This window comes from Synchiropus splendidus, chromosome 6, assembly GCF_027744825.2.
Source record: "Synchiropus splendidus isolate RoL2022-P1 chromosome 6, RoL_Sspl_1.0, whole genome shotgun sequence".
Lineage (NCBI taxonomy): Eukaryota > Metazoa > Chordata > Actinopteri > Syngnathiformes > Callionymidae > Synchiropus > Synchiropus splendidus.
In genome coordinates, this window is record NC_071339.1 from 3,003,128 (window position 1) to 3,020,045 (window position 16,918).

Genomic DNA, 16,918 nt, shown 5'->3' on the forward strand with positions numbered 1-16,918 from the left:
CAACACCGAAACCATATACTGTATTCCAACTACATTCATACTCAGCCGGATCGATGGCGTTACACTGTAGCGCCATCTCCTGGACATTCCTGTTTCCAACACCAATCCCTGCTGCTACTTGAATCTAATGCCAGAATATGACATGACACTGAGGGTGTTTCTACGAAGGTATTTCTGCTCTTGCTTGACATTTTATATGTACATCATTCACTTTCTTGAGTCCTTCCAAATGACCCAGGCAAGGTCCACACGCGTCTCTTCAGATCATCCACTAGACATGTCGAGGCGCCCAATGTCAAAGCCGTCAGTCAATCATCACCGTGTATTAAGAAACTCGTGGTTAGAAACTATAACCATTCAGACATAGAACGTCATCGTGTTGACGCTCGTCTTCAACCAATCCAGACCGTCGAACGCACGCTGGCAGCAGGTACCCACAAGGTCTCGCGCGGCTTGATAGTCTCTCACCTGCGGCTCGAGCCCGTGCAACGATGGCGGACGCTGCGACTGAAAAGGTAAACCTTGCTCTGTGAGACTATGAAAACAAACAAGGAAAAAAATATTTAAATTCATTCATCTTACTTGTCTATATCTTTCTTTTATGAATTTCCTCGTTTTCCAGATAAATGAAAATAAATTAAGTTGAATTAATGTAATTTATCTTATTTGTCTATATCTTTCTTTTATGAGTTTCCTCCTGTTCGAGATAAATTAAATTAAATTAAGTTAAATTCATGTAATTTATCTTATTTGTCTACATCTTTCTTTTATGAGTTTCCTCCTTTTCCAGATAAATGAAAATAAATGAAGTTGAATTAATGTAATTTATCTTATTTGTCTACATCTTTCTTTTATGAGTTTCCTCCTTATCTTTTTAACATCTGAAATAACCCGTCCCTCTAATCTCACAGGTAGAGAGTGACCAAGCCCGGTCATTGTCACCCTAGAGCACTCTTAACTTCATTGAAACATTCGATTTAGTTAGATGACATATTTAAAGAACACTGATTTTTATGAGACTCTAGATATAGCAGTTTTACGATTATGTGGGTTGCTATGCTTTGGAATTTCTGTTTCCTTGTTATTGGTTTCAGTGAACAAAGAAGACATATATTGTGAGCTACATTGCTTTTTCCTCATAATAAATAGGTTAACAATAAAACTAGAAAAGCACTCTGGGGGTGCAAACCGCCGTCAATAACAATTCCTATAAAGAATCAAACTTAATTCACTTACCGGGAATTGAACCAGGGGTATACAGGACAGTAGGTAGCTGGTAGAGCTGTGCATTATAGCAGACGGAAAATCTACTTTTGCATTAATGGAGACAAGCAAGTCAAGATTGGTTTCAAAATGTCTCCAGAAAAATATATCATGCATGATTTCCTTCACACCCTTTGCTTCAGCTTGCTTCCTAACAACAAGATTTTTTTCTCTCTACACATTTTGGAGCGCATTTGTTTGCTTTTGCATTTAGTTCTTAGCCAACTTTTAGACCTCAAAGTCAGCTTTGGAGGTCTATGACTGTCAGTAAAGTTTTGATGGGAGACGTCACATTAGCCGTTAGCTCTGTTAGCTCTGTGGTGCGGACAGTCTTCGGCGTTGCAGGTTCGCAAGCAAACAACACTCAGTCATTCTGTCGTGAAGGTGTGTGGTCAAGTTAGAGGCATGTCAGGTTTAAAAACAACTGGAAGTTAAGCATTTGACCGGCTCTTCACTGTGACTGGAGGAGCGCTGCTACAATGGATGATGAATCATAGATCTATAGTGTATAGAAACGACGTTGGCAGCTTTATAATTGCTCATGATTTAATGTCATCATGTCGCCCACCTCTATCTCAGAACAAATGAGGTGAAATCGGATCATTTTCCACTCTACACCTGACACGCTCTCTCACGGCACAACGGCTAAACAACACTGTTCCAGTGCTAACTAAAGTTGCATCGGACGGAACTTGGATGAGTAGGACAATGACACAGTATGATTCAAACCACTACAAAGTAGGAGAAGTCCATTATTACTACTTTAACTGGACTGGCCTCTTACCACTGATGCGTATTGTTGTCTGATCTGTGTTGTTGCAGCAGGGCAGCTCACTGACATTAGTGCTGATGGTCGCTTCTGCTGCCTTTGGTGGGACTCTGCAGTACGGCTACAACCTGGCAATCATGAACGCACCCACAACCGTAAGCCTGTCTCACGTTCCTCACCTGGTTTACTCCATTCCACCCTTGTTATCCCCAAGAGCAGAGCATTGTCCATCAACGGTACATCACTGTTAACTGCGTAGAGAAAACTGTAACACACACTTAGAGAAGCAAAGGTGCTTCTCTGTAGACAGTTCGACATCATCAGAGGTATGAGTGTGATGTTAAACCAGTTTGCCTCGATGGACTCAGTTGGATATTTGGTTCTTGCAGTTCATTCAGGCCTTCATCAACGAGACGTTTCAGGAGAGGTGGGACCTTCACCTGCAGGAGTACCAAGTGACGCTCGTCTGGACAATCATTGTCTCCATCTTCTCGCTGGGGGGGTTGGCAGGTGCACTGATCGCAGGACCTATGACCATACGCTTCGGGAGGTAATCTCAAATCACACGGTGCGCGTGCAATGATCAACACTTCTGTCAACACGTTTGGCTTTTCCTGTCCTGTTGACCTCCACTTCACGTCACTACAAAGTCTCTCTGCCTATTATGTTTCAAAGATTTCGTGTTACACTCCATTTCTCCTGTAATTAAACTGTTGAGTTAAATCCATCAGAAATGTGTTTACAGTTGATGATTGGCGATAAACCCGAGTGTTTTTTTTTTTGGTTTTTTTGGCTGCATCAGTGTCATTCTCCAGAGCTAGAGCTTGAATTAAAACAGAAATGGCTGAGTGACTTTCCTTTGCTTCTGACTGTGTTTCCTTCACAGTTGAGGAAGCGCGGTCCGATCATTCACGCCTGACGGCACTTCCGTCGAGGCAGTTATCGCAGCATGAGCTTGCTGTTTCGCTAACTGACTAGTAACAGCAAGGCTCCATTTTTCCGGGTCTTCCCATGTTTGAAATGAGAAGACTTCGTCTTTGACCGAGCTGCTTAACTAGGACGATAGATGTCTCCACCTGAATGAGTCTATTCAGGCTTTGATCTCTGCTATTCAACTGCAAAACCAAATTATCCTTTGCCCACGTCCTATTCCATCCCATTCCAGTCATTATGCCTCACCACTTGACTGGGACTTTTCTTTGTAGCCTTGGTTTGGCCTGTGAGAGATTCCAGCAGCTCCACTCCAAGTCTCTGACAGATCACTCAGTTGCCCATTCGATTGTTTTAGCTGTCAAGGGAAACGCATTTGTTTCACTGACCTCGTCCAGTTGTCTAGTGTCCAGGCCAAAATAATTTGGTGCTGTGATTCAGTTTAGACCATCATGCCCCAAAACAAAAAAAGCTTTATGGATGGACGTTCAACCAAAGATTACCAAACTCACTCGAAGATTGCAGGTTCTAGATCCGGGGTGGCGAACCACTGAGAGGCTAAGAGCCACATTGTTTTACTGTGTTGCTGAAAAGAGCCACATCCTACAAACACGTAAGGCTGTGAGGCTCAGCTGAACAGCTGGTCACGTGACTTAGTGGCAGTATAGCGGTTAAAGCACATCCCTTTGTGTCACAATGTGGCTGCTTCACGTCTGGTGTATGTCTGTTGTGCATGTATTTTTAAAATTCATAGTTTTACTGGTATATTTTTCACGTGGCCCCGGTAAGTGTGTGTGCGTGATGCTGCAGACTGGAACGTCTCATCTGCACTCCTCTGAATTAAACAGACTTCACACATGCCATACTTTTAGTTTAGGGAATGACAACATGAAACGTGGAACTGAGTCATGCAAATCATGTTGATCGTGGATCTGATGATGCTCCAAGTGACTCACATCGGCATTGAACGTGCTCCAAGCCCTCCCCGGCATGGCGAGGTTTATTGTTTGTTTCAAAGTTAAACACAAGTCTTTGAACAACATTCTGACATTTTACCGGAATAGCTCTTTTTCATCTTATTTCCTGTGTAAACCATCATCTCAATTGCAACTTGACAGCCAGTTTGGCAGTTCATTTGGTGAAGAGCCGCATGAAACTGAGGGAAGAGCTGCATGCGGCTCGAGAGCCGTGGGGTGGCCAGGCCTGGTCTGGATCCTGGTTGAGTCAAGCTCACATCAAGTCAAGCTTGTTTATGTTGCTCAGGCATCTATACCGACACGTTTCTCCTGATCACCTCCCGGTGAGGTGTTGTGGAGGAGGTTGGGTCATCTTGTCAATGCTCAATGCCATATGAATGATATTTAATAATAATATACTGGAACATACCAGACCAATAAAATCCAACTTAAAAGCAGAGTAGGACTGAAGGCCAGAGATACAGAGCAGTTTCCCCTTCATTGCAGGAAGAAGTGCCTGCTGCTGAACAACATCTTCCTCTTGTCTGGCGCCCTCTTGGCTCTTACCAGTCGAGCTGCCAGGTCGTTTGAGATGATCATCGTGTCACGCGTCCTGGTGGGCATTAATGCAGGTAAGTTGGCTCAGACAGTTGTCGCAGATATGCTTTTGTGACTCGAGCGTTCATGCTTGCGCAGGAGTCAGCATGAATGTTCAGCCTATGTATTTTGGGGAAAGTGCCCCCAAGCACTTGAGAGGGGCAGTCTCCTTGTCGTCTGCTGTGTTCACGTCCTTCGGAGTTGTGTTGGGACAAGTGGTCGGTTTGCGGTAAGAAGTGGAAGCATCTTTCAAACACCTGTTTTGGACACCAGAGGAAGGAGGCAAGACTGGGTTTTTCTTTCAGAGAGATTTTAGGGAGCGAGCCGTGCTGGCAGTATCTCCTGGCCAGCAATGCAATTCCAGGCATCATACAGCTCCTCACCCTGCCCTGGTTCCCAGAGAGTCCCAGATATCTGCTGATAGATCGAGGGGACAAAGAGGCTTGCCTCAAGGGTGAGTGAGTGGGAGCTAGAATCATGACTATCATGTCCATCCTTCACACAGCCTCAAGTGCATGTAGTGTTGGGGAGACTTATTTTCAAGGTCAAATTGGATGTGTTGCCTTCCCTTTTCTCAGCCCTGAGGCGTCTTCGCGGCTGCGAAGTCCAGACCAGTGAACTGGCTGAGATGCAGGAGGAGCAAGCCGAGACCCTGGGTGTGAGGCCCAGACGACCCTGGGAGCTCTTCCAGGATCCCTCTGTCCGCTGGCAGCTCATCTCTGTCATGGTGGTCAGCAGTGCCATGCAGTTGTGTGGCAATGACTCGGTGAGTTGGGAAAACATATTCTGTTCTGTATCAGTGTTAACACTGTAGAGGAGTCACTTGGTGATGTTTGCCACCAGATCCTCTGCTTCTACGGCTGCCTGAAACTTGACACAATTCATCGACCGTTTCATCCATAATGAATGCTGGTGGCTGAACTTCTGTTCACACTGTACGGCACATAGTCATGTGTTTAGACCAGGGCAAATTCAGCCTAGAGGACAAGTTAATTTAGGTTAGTTTTTTTTATCTAAAATGCCCTGACATTGTGCAAATTAACCGTCAAATTAATGCTGAAAATAATCTATTGTCCACCCACCCAGTGCTCCCTCAAGTGGAAAGAAAGATAGACAGGCAGACAGACAGACTGACAGACAGACAGATCGATCGATAGATAGATAGACAGACAGACAGTCAGACAGACAGACAGACAGACAGATAGATAGATAGATAGATAGATAGATAGATAGATAGATAGATAGACAGATAGACAGACAGACAGACAGACAGATAGATAGACAGACAGACAGACAGATAGATAGATAGATAGATAGATAGATAGATAGATAGATAGACAGATAGACAGACAGACAGATAGATAGATAGATAGATAGATAGATAGATAGATAGACAGACAGACAGGCAGACAGATAGATAGACAGACAGACAGACAGATAGATAGATAGACAGACAGACAGACAGACAGACAGATAGATAGATAGATAGATAGATAGATAGATAGACAGACAGACAGACAGACAGACAGACAGACAGACAGACAGACAGACAGACAGACAGACAGACAGACAGACAGACAGACAGACAGACAGATAGATAGATAGATAGATAGATAGATAGATAGACAGATAGACAGACAGACAGACAGATAGATAGATAGATAGACAGATAGACAGATAGACAGACAGACAGATAGATAGATAGATAGATAGATAGATAGATAGATAGAGTGGTTAGTAGTTAGATTATTTGTTCATGTATTGCCATTGTGATCTTGTTTATAAATTTCGTCAACTTCCGCAGATATATTTCTATGCTTCATACGTCTTTAAAGAAGCTGGAATATCTGAAGATAAAATCCAGTACATCACCATTGGAACTGGCTCCTGCGAGTTCACAGCCTGCATAATGTGTGTAAGTACAAACAACGTTTGTCCGTGACTGAATTCAGGAATATACCGTTATGACTCTCAGGTGAATCTAATTAATTAATTTATTTATTTATTTTTAATTTCTTTTCTGCTCCAGTACAGTCAAGTTGAGTCATGGACCATAATAGCTTCATTTCACTATAAGACTGGCTGCAGTTTTACAGTAGTTTTACGCAGCTTCATTAAGGGGTTCATCTGAAACATTCCACCTGAAGGGGGCTCACGCATAAGGATCCTCAAACCCTAAAGTGCTTTTTTTAATCTTCACTTCTTATTTGACTACATTCCGTTGCATGTCTTATTCCAAGATTTTTGGTCGGGAACAACATCTACCGACCCTTGTCAGAGCTGACTGTCGGGACAAATTCACTCATACCACATATTTGACAAAAGGATTCTCTTACAGGATTATGTTATGAGAGATAAGACCATCAACACATCCTTGGTCTGTAGTCAGTGGAGGTCTAGGCGACTCTACAACTGATGGTCTTGGGTTTGTCAGGAGCCTCCAGACAAAAACAAACAAAAGGTTCATGGATAACATGACGCGTTAGTCAGTAACATACATAAAGCTAATGCATCTGCTGATGTGTAATCTAGTGAAATCCCTCCAAGATCTCTGTTTCTTCCTTATTGTTCTGGTTTTGCATTAAATTCAGCCATTCAAATCGTGGTGTTTTTCAGAACCTGTTAATCGAGCGTAAAGGTCGCAAGTTCATGCTGATGGGCGGCTTCATCCTGATGACCCTGTGGGCCATCGTCTTCACTGTTGCTCTGTCATTTGAGGTGATTTTTCTCTGTCAATATAAGGTATATATAATAGTAATAATATATACTGCTGTCCAGTTCTAGCAAGTGGTTCGGTCTTCTGGCCTATTTCAAAGGAAAACACTTGCTTTTCTCTTCCAGAGATACATAAACCATGACATTTCTTCCACTAATTCTTGCCTCACTGGTTTTCAAATCTGGCACTTTGAAATTGGTAATAAAACAGCCTCGCTCTGCAGCCCTCCTAGAAACATTAAGCCTTTTTTCATTTGAGTGCGGTGTAAGAGAGACGCCTGCTGGGCAGCAGCAGGAAGTTCAGGCACCACAAACGTGCCTTCGAGACCACACCTTTTGGGTATCAACACAGTGAGCTATTTCAAATACTTGTGTTTCTGTTTCACTCCCTTCCATGAAGCACGTCATATCCTGGATGCCGTACTTGAGCATGGCCTGCATCTTCACCTACATCCTCAGCTTCGGCATGGGACCAGGTTTGTGTTTTGCATCATGGCACTAGAAATGCTCCTGAATTATTTCTTAAAATAACAGCAAACAGTGATCCTGCATGTCTGAAGTTCTAAGCGTGTGTGTTTCTCGATGATGTGTGCGATGTTGATTCATGGGCTGACCTCCCTCTCAGCCGGGGTCACTGGAGTTCTGCCGACAGAGATCTTCAACCAAACCGCTCGACCAGCAGCCTACATGGTAGCCGGGTCCATGATGTGGATCAACCTCTTCATTGTCGGAATGATCTTCCCGTTTCTTGTGGTCAGTTTTTCTTGCTCACACAAAGCCCACTGTCACTCTATTCCCCAGTTTTTCAACCCTTTTACAGCCACAGCTCACTTGGTTCAGAATCAGAATCAATTTTATTTCCATGGTCAGTGAGAATCCCACAAACTGGGAAAGTGCTTTGGAATAATGCGCCGTCATAAAATAAAATAAAATACCAACAACAAGGGCTGATCACAAATTCAGCTGTTCCTGTGATGGAAGGTTCTGGTCTGGGTGGACCGTAGCCTCCTGCCAGAGGGAAGAGGAACAAACAGTCCATGACCAGGGTGAGAAGGGTCGGCTCTGCTCCTACCTGCACGTCTCTGGGTCCTGGAGACATACAGGTCATGAAGAGGTGACGGGCTGCAACCCATCACCTTCTCAGCCGAACGCATTATTCACTGCAGTCTGCTCTTGTCCCTGGAGGTGGCGCTGTTGTACCAGACAGTGATAGAGGAGGTGAGGATGGACTGGATGATGGCCTGTAGAACTCCACCAGCAACTTTGTCGATAGTCGTAGTTTCCGTAGCTGCCTCAGGAAGAACATTCTCTGCTGGGCCTTCCTGATGAGTGACCTGATGGTCAGCTCCCATTTGAGGTCCTCAGTGATGGTGGTTCCTAGGAAGCTGAAGGAGTCCACAATAGGAATGGGAAAACCAGCCAACATGAGAGGGGACAGAGAAACTGTGACTCTCCTGAAGCCTGTGATCATCTCCACTGTCTTCTGGGCGTTCAGCTCCAGGTTGTTGTGGCTGCACCAGGACACTAGCCGCTGCACCTCCCTCCTGATGGTGGTGTCATCCGCAAACTTGATCTGCTTCACAGACTGGTGGCTGGAGGTGCAGCAGCTGGTGTACAGGGAGAGAGAACACAGCCCTGGCAAAAGTATATCAGGATCTATTGATTTGTTCTAAATAACTGTCAAGTTATCAATATTCTTCGCCTCAGCTTCATAACAACATGCTTCTTTCTCTCACTGCATTTTGGAGCACATTTATTTGGATGGTCTATGATTGTCAATAAAGTTTTGAAGTGAGATCAAAAGGAAAGTAGTAAAGAATCCCTTTCCAGACAGTGTTTTAGATCAGTCAAGTTACATGCTGAACATGACTGTTGAGGTCAACAAAGATTTACTGATCTGGAGGTGTTTGCTGTGGTGCAGCTGGGTGTGTCACGTGATGCTGACTGATCCACAGGAGCGTGTAAAGAGAACAGGCATGAGAATCTGTAATGGTGGGACTTTTGCTTTTCCAGAGCGGCCTGAGTCAGTACTGCTTTGTTCCATTCGGCGCCATCTGCCTGCTGTCTGCCCTCTACGTGGGTCTGATTCTGCCTGAGACCAAAGGGAAGAGCTTATCCGCCATCACCAGAGAGTTCAACAAGCTCAACTTCAAGGATCACAAGAAAAACACGACTGCAGATGCAAACAGTCAACCTCAGCTTGTCACTGCTTCCACTCGGTTCTAGGAGAACTTGAAACATCAAGTGGCCTGGTTTTGTTCAGTCGTTTGGCATGATGGGGGCTTTTTTTTTTTTACTCATAACATGATGACGACTCTGAAAGGTTGACAGGTGAATGTCAGTTGTCAGACTGGTCGCCCACCCCCCATGCAGAGCAGGCTTCAGATACCTGAAAAGTCGCATAAAGGTATTGTTTTTAGTGGCTCAATGACATTTTAGAGTGATGCCGAGTCATATTTTTCCTTCTCTGTTAATGAACGTGACCACAGGTGACGGCACCCACAGGGACCATTGCTGAATGATTGAGGCATCATGAGTTTATAATGTTAAATATTGGTCTGCTGAAGATTCTCTGACTCCATTGTCAGGGCAGGGATGTGAGACTTGGCTATTTCTGAGAAAACTGTAACATTGGAAATGTAGGCATTTAAATATGTCTGTCAGTACACTGCAATTAAAAGGCATCTATGGCCTGGATATATTTTTTTGTACATGCTGTGATGTAAATGTTTCATGTTTTCACTCATTCTGTGAGCTCAATTTGCTAAAAAAAAAAAAAAAAGAATCTGTATGTAGCAGTGTAACGCAATGTTACACAATATTAAAAGCAAAGAAAAAAGCATTATGAAAACTGATTTCAAAAACCTGAATTGAACTTTGCTGTGATTGGCTAGCCAAGCATGCATTTTTTTTCAAGTTCAGATAATTTATTTATTTCGTAAACGTGAACACTCACAAGCAAACTTTACTTTACTACAGCTCAAGATTTGGCAGTAGATAGAAAGTTGTCCTTGTCCTTCCTTGTAAAAAAAAAATAATTCATTTAACACATAATAAATAATTCATTTTCATGGCTCATCTGCAGTATATTTTAGACACGTGAACCTTGCAATACACAATCATTTCTCCCCTGAACAGTTCCTCACCAGTTTTCTTTTGTCTCTTTTTATGTAAATGTAGTTTGCACAGTTGCTCAGTTGCCTTGTCTACTTCACTGTCTCAGGGTGGTCTTGAAGTTTCAGGGTTAGTACATATTTTGAAAACCCTCCATTTGTTTTCCATATTACGCACACCTGTGTCTTGTAGTAGGCATCGAGAGAGTGCTTCAAAAATACCTGGGGCATTTCTTGCATTTCTATATTAATTTCTTGCATTTCTATATTGAATATAAATATATATGGATGGATGAATATATTTGGATCTGTAGAACTGTGCGTGGTTCTTAAGATGATATTTTGTGGTTGCATCATAATCTATTAAAAAGGTCAGTCTGTGCTTGCTTTCGTTTTTGTCTGCTGTGAAATACGTAGACGGCACTTAAACGGCACTTAAACGTTAAGTCGGCACTCAAATGTTTTTCGAGGGCTGTGAAATGCTTCTGTCTGTTACATAAAGTACAATTCTGACACACTCCAGTTCCATCAGGTTTGACCCACAGGTTGCAGGAGAATGCATGATGAATTGGTGGATGTTCAAGTTGAGTCACATTGGAGAGATGCATAGGTCCACGGTCAGGTAACCAGAGCTTAGTCCTGTTCAGGGTTGCAGGGAGAGCTGGAGCCTATCCCAGCGGTCATTGGGCGAGAGGCAGGAATCCACCCTGGACAGGTCGCCAGTGCATCGCAGGGCACACACACCGTTCACACACACACCTCGAGCATGTCTTTGGACTGTGGGAGGAAACCGGAGTACCCGGAGAAAACCCACACAGGCATAGGTAGAACATGCAAACTCTACCCAGAAAGGTCCAGAGCTGGATTGGAACCCTAAACCCTCTTGCTGAGAGGCAGCAGTGATAATATCCACCTCAGGGAAAAGACTGCTAAAATGGTAAGTTCTGTTTAAATAAATACTAAATCACAAACTTGGATTCATGATGTTATAGGTTTATTTTTCTCCCTCTAAGCTCTTCTCTGCTGTTTGTTTCTCAGTACCTTGGTTCGAGCAGAGTGACAGATCTAAGTCATTTAAGTCAATGAGTGTCTGCAATAATCTGAGCAGAGCATAAGAAAATGACGCGGCAGACAGCAGGATTGAACTAGAGTGGCGCGGTTTAACATTTGCCAGTGTTGACTCACTCACCTCCCAACACAGCCTCTCTGATATAACAACACTAATGAAAAGCTCAAATCCATGAATGTGTAACTCACCGTTACATCCTCAAGTCATATATGTATGATATAGCTGCTCTGTCTGGCTTGACAGCAACCAGAGAGCCACAGAGATGGACGGAGCAAAGGGAAAGGTAAGTTGTAGGATTTGAGGTTTGAATCCAAAGTGCTTTTATTTTGAGGACTGTTGGACAAATGGCGAAACTAACAATGTAAACTACTCTGCTCAATCTGCTTTTTTTTTTCTTTTTTCTTTTTTTTTTTTTTTTAGTAATTATAGTATAATGATACTAATAGTAATTCTACGGCTGTCCATTCTGAGCCCAAATGCGATTTGAGGTTATTTTAAATTTAATTCAGCTTTTCATTGTCCGATGCGCAAGGAGGTTCTTATCAAGATTTCCTTTAAAAAAATGGCAATTATTTTATGGGTACTTTTTACTTCTCATGAAAAGTCAAGTAAATGTATTTTCTCCCCACTGACATATTTTGATCAAATAATTAAATAATAATAATTAAATGTAATGGCTGATTTAACTGAATGGCATGAAGACCAAAAATGGTTTTAAAATGACCAATAATGATCTAGTTTTGGTGTTTTTATTTATTTATTTTTCAAAAAGTACTGGATACATTTTATTGTAAAATTATTCTTCTATATTAATGTTGTTACATATAAGTCTGAAATAAGGTTTATAAAAAAGGACAACAATATTGGTAATGGACATGAAAAGAACATAACATTCCTAAAATATATTTAAACAACTTAAACAATATCAATTACATTGCAATTGTCAACAAAATAAATGAACGTATGAAAAATAAAAATTCACAGAAAATAATTTCTATAGAAGGTTGGCCATGGATGAATGTGTTTTGTTTGTGGGTGTGGCATAGGCATGGCATAGGCACTCAAGCCAACAAAAAGTGGACACATTGCTTAAATTATCAATTAAATTCATATAATTATTATTGTTATTGTTATTGGATCGGTTTGTTTGGATTAACAAACAAAATAGTTCCCCATTCATTTCTATTACTTACAGTCCGATCATATGGAAAGCTGCAGCGAAAAAAAAAGAAAAAAAAAGAGGATGAGCCGAAAAAAATTGTACATTATTTTAAGTTTGCCAAACAATGTTTTGTCTTCAGTCATTTGTAGTTTTCACAAATTAAAATAAATTAGTACAATATTCTATTCCTCACCCAATTTTTTATCGTCCTGTTGTTTTGTTTTTAAGCACTGATTTCCATTTCACATATAGCTGCAGTACTGGAGACTCTACCTGCTGAGCATCGTGCTGGGTATCGGAGGGTCTTTTCAGTACGGCTTACAAGTGTCGGTCATCGCCTCTCCTGAAGAGGTAACACTGTCCACACACACATCTCTGGTTATTTCTTCAGGTGTTATAATAACTTGTCTATTTTTGGGGGAGAATATCTGAGCAGCATGCGGGGCAGCGACGATCCAGGGTACATGACTCAAAAGCAGGAGACAGCCTGAATGGGTCATCAGGGGATTGTGGTGCACATGTCGAAGAACAATTTCTCACACATTTTACACACAGTTTTAAGTCATAAATCATCTTCAGCATTTTGACAGAATAAGGCGCACTGTTCCTCCCCCAGATGGAATCAAGTTACATGGTCAAAACAGAAAGTTCTGTTCTACCTCAACATAACTGACCAAAGTACTGGTTGCTGCATTGTTTTTCCTCTTTGTTTTTTTGCAGTATGTCAGAAATTTCATCAACCGCACATGGCTGCGGAGGAACGACAGGCCTGTGGACGAGGCCACCAGTCAGCTCCTCTGGTCCTTCATCGTGGCGGTGTTGAGCCTGGGCGCCTGGGCTGGGGCCATCCACAGCGGGAGCCTCCCAGTCAAGTACGGCCGGTGAGAAAAAGAACTGCTCCCTGACTTTATATGAGACGAGGATGTTGCCACTTTAGCCTTCACATCTCCACCTGGTGTCTCGGCGTGTTGCAGTAAAAAAGCTCTCCTGGTCAACGACGTGGTGGCGCTTGTCGCTGCTGTGCTGATGCTCTTCAGCCGCATGGCCAAATCGTTTGAGATGATTTTGATCGCCAGATTTCTCTACGGCTACAACGTCGGTATGTTAAGGTCATTCCTGTAAATGCCTGGTGTCTCCCTCTCATGCCGTCGACCTCTGCAGGTCTGGGCCTCAGCGTCCACCTCATGTACCTGGGCGAGAGCTCTCCCAAACAACTCAGGGGCTTCTTGACCCTCACCAGCTCCATCTTCATTGGTTTCGGCAAACTGGTGGGCCAAATCATCGGCATCAAGTAAGAGCCAGACCATTTCATAAGCGACTGTAAATCATCAGTCTGAGGAAGAATCATACTCGCTGACTTATTGAAGAGGACCTGTCAATCATCTCCGCTACAAAACGTCTCTCTGGAAGTTGTCAAAGGTTTTGTGTTGTTCCAGGCTAAAGTACACACGTGCTTGTGCTAATGGTCGCTGTGTTTCATGCTCTGTACAGAGAAATATTGGGCACTGACGAGATGTGGCCGTATCTGCTGGCCATCGGTGGTCTACCTGCCATCCTGCAGTTTGTCACCCTGCTGTTCTTCCCTGAAGCCCCTCGGTATCTTTACATCGACAAGGGAGACACAGAGGGATGCCAGCGAGGTGAGAATCCACTTGGGGGCTTAATAGAATTATAATATATATTCTATGATAATGATAATGTCAAGGTCTGACGAATACAAGTGGTATCTGGGATAAAATCACTTCATGAACCTCAAGAGTTTGAGGAAAATGGTCTCAGTGTGGTCAATTTTATCACTCAATGTGGAGACTTTCAAACCCTGTGGCGACTTTTACTTGGGAAAGCCATGACTTGCTCCTGCCGTAAGTCCATCACAAAGCACTCACATGGCCAGTCTTTCTTCTGAGTTTAAGGAAGTTATCAGTGACTATCAGTGACTCCTTGTTGGAGACACTCAGGTGAGAAGGAGCATTGATTTAGATCAGATCCACAAGTCTGGACCCTAAAACAAACATTCCATGGTCATCGACAGAAGACCTTGTGCATTGTGTGATTCTTAATCTGCAGTTATTCGTCTCCTTCTTCTCGTTTTTTCATCAATAATCTACCTCATCCTGTTTTGAAAAGAGAGACGCTGTTTGCTAAATAATAAAAAAATCATTCATATTTAAGTAGCGGAGACACAGAGCTAAAATCAGCAGAGAAATACACAGCATATACAGCAAACAAAACTGCACAAGACAGAATTACACACAATAAAAACACAAGGAATTAAAGGAGAGTAGAATGGCAAACTAGAATAAATGCAAAATGGCAATATAATCTAGAGAAACTGAAAGAAGAAATTTCCATCAACAAAAAAGCCAGTCTCTAAAAATGGCTTCATAAAAGAGATTCAAAATGTAGAGTTCATCCATTGGTTGCTGCTGAGGTTCAGAAGGTTCAAAGGTGAAATTACCTACCAAATGTATTATGAAGTGACTGGGAAGGTGTGTGAAGATCATGGATGGACGCATGTGTGTATTACAGATAAATCAAGCTGCTCTCCATTTTGTAAAGTGTCACATCATGTGTGCAGCCCTGCAGTGGTTGTGGCAAGAGGATGACCTGAAAATAGAGCTGGACGACATGAAGAAGGAGAGGGACAGCTCACAAGGGGAGAAAGCCAAGACAGTGAAAGATGTTCTGACCTCTCGCTGCGTGAGGTGGCAGCTGCTGACTCTGGCCATTCCCTGCGCAGGAGTCCAGTTCTGTGGCATCAACGCTGTAAGTGTCTTTCTTTCACTTGAAGCAAACCCATCTCCTCTTCAAGACTAACATTTTACTGCCTGTTTCAGCTCTACTTTTATGCATTTGACATCTTCCGCGAGTCGGGGGTCCCACAGGACCAGATGCATTACTATGCCATGGGCATCGGTGGAACAGAGCTGGTCACAATAACACTTTGTGTAAGTGGGTCCATGATTGAGATGACAAGCATGTCATTTCCAACACGTAGTATCAGACGACTAATCTCAATATCTATCTATCTATCTATCTATCTATCTATATATATATATATATATATATATATATATATATATATATATATATATATATATATATATATATATATATACAGTGGTGCATCGGTTTTCGAACAAATCGGAATTCGAACAAAAAATTGTCTTCGGATTTCGAACGAAAATCCAGAACTCGAACACCCTCCTACAAAAGCCTATTTTAAGGCTTGGCACACATTATTCCTTTTTCCATTCATGCTTCTCGAACGGCCGTCTGGAACGGATTGTGGTCGAGAACCGAGGTACCACTGTGTGTGTGTATATATATATATATATATATATATATATATATATATATATATATATGATCATAACAGTCTGTTATCTGCTGCTTTCAAAGCTGATTTCAAAACAGCAATGAAATGAAAAATAATGATCAATAATAAGTCAAGTTCATTTGTTTTGCTCCCCCGAACCTCCTTTTCTGCCTATCAGTCTTTCTTGATCGACCGCGCTGGCAGGAAGAAGCTGATGGGTTTCGGTTATTTGCTCATGGGCGTCACCATGTGTGTGCTGACGGCCATGTTGTCAATAAAGGTATCTCCTGTCCATCATCAGTCGGTTGTCTGTTTTTCAAAGTGAATGCTGACCTTTTTCTCTTCTGGCAGGATCAATATTCATGGATCCCATATATGAACATCGCCCTGATATTTTGCATTATCAGCATATATGGACTCGGACCATGTGAGTCGATCCGGCGACTGAGTAGTGGGGTTTGGTTTGGCTAAATGACCTGTACTGTCAGAGCAGTAGGAGGCATCTGCTTCAACTCCAAAGTGACTGACCAGCAAACCTGAGGGCAGCATTTGTATCAGTATAGGACTTAAGCACCAAAACTGTCCTGTGTTCCCATATTCAGCCGGCGTGTCGATGGCCCTGCCTGCGGATCTGTTCCTGCAAGCCTGGCGTCCGTCTGCCTTCGTCATCAGCGGAACCATCAACTGGCTGGGCATGTTCCTCGTGGGCATGTGTTTTGGCTACGTAGTGGTGAGCAACCAACTACGACCAAAAGTCATTTATCATGTAGAGCATCGGAACATGAAACTGTTCTCTCTGCTTCCAGGACGGACTGGGACAGTTCTGTTTCCTGATTTTTGTGGTCTACTGCGTCTTCAGCGCTGCTTTCATGCTGGGTTTTGTCCCCGAGACCAAAGGGAAGACCATGGTAGAGATCACAGAGGACTTCAGCAAACTCAATTACAAGAGCAAAGATGGTGATGTTGAGATTTCAACGAAGCTCTAACTAGTTGGATTCGTTTTTTTTTTTTTTATAAACAAAGGA

The 16,918-nt window shown here is 42.7% G+C and overlaps 2 protein-coding genes across 2 annotated transcripts; both read left to right on the forward strand.

The window, feature by feature from the left end:
• Positions 1–491: 491 nt before the first annotated feature.
• On the forward strand, positions 492–9,515 carry slc2a11a (solute carrier family 2 member 11a). The gene is made up of 12 exons (XM_053867795.1): positions 492–515; positions 2,086–2,187; positions 2,422–2,582; positions 4,426–4,550; positions 4,615–4,744; positions 4,821–4,969; positions 5,094–5,281; positions 6,320–6,430; positions 7,132–7,233; positions 7,631–7,706; positions 7,856–7,983; positions 9,244–9,515. The coding sequence occupies exons 1-12, from the start codon at positions 492–494 to the stop codon at positions 9,454–9,456; spliced, it is 1,509 nt and encodes a 502-aa protein (XP_053723770.1). The 3' UTR covers positions 9,457–9,515.
• A 2,159-nt stretch (positions 9,516–11,674) lies between these two features.
• Positions 11,675–16,879, forward strand: LOC128760401 (solute carrier family 2, facilitated glucose transporter member 11-like). Its single transcript, XM_053867796.1, has 12 exons — positions 11,675–11,695; positions 12,827–12,925; positions 13,295–13,455; positions 13,549–13,673; positions 13,736–13,865; positions 14,066–14,214; positions 15,153–15,340; positions 15,412–15,522; positions 16,072–16,173; positions 16,245–16,320; positions 16,496–16,623; positions 16,700–16,879. Exons 1-12 carry the CDS (start codon positions 11,675–11,677, stop codon positions 16,877–16,879), a joined length of 1,470 nt encoding a protein of 489 aa, XP_053723771.1.
• Positions 16,880–16,918: the final 39 nt, after the last annotated feature.

Excerpts from the sequence above, each read along its gene's own strand:
- LOC128760401 (XM_053867796.1), top strand. The coding sequence starts at position 11,675 with ATGGACGGAGCAAAGGGAAAG. Across the intron at positions 12,926-13,294 it reads TCATCGCCTCTCCTGAAGAG|TATGTCAGAAATTTCATCAA; the intron begins GTAACACTGTCC and ends GTTTTTTTGCAG. Across the intron at positions 13,674-13,735 it reads TCTCTACGGCTACAACGTCG|GTCTGGGCCTCAGCGTCCAC; the intron begins GTATGTTAAGGT and ends CGACCTCTGCAG.
- slc2a11a (XM_053867795.1), top strand. The coding sequence starts at position 492 with ATGGCGGACGCTGCGACTGAAAAG. Across the intron at positions 2,188-2,421 it reads TCATGAACGCACCCACAACC|TTCATTCAGGCCTTCATCAA; the intron begins GTAAGCCTGTCT and ends TGGTTCTTGCAG. Across the intron at positions 6,431-7,131 it reads TCACAGCCTGCATAATGTGT|AACCTGTTAATCGAGCGTAA; the intron begins GTAAGTACAAAC and ends GGTGTTTTTCAG.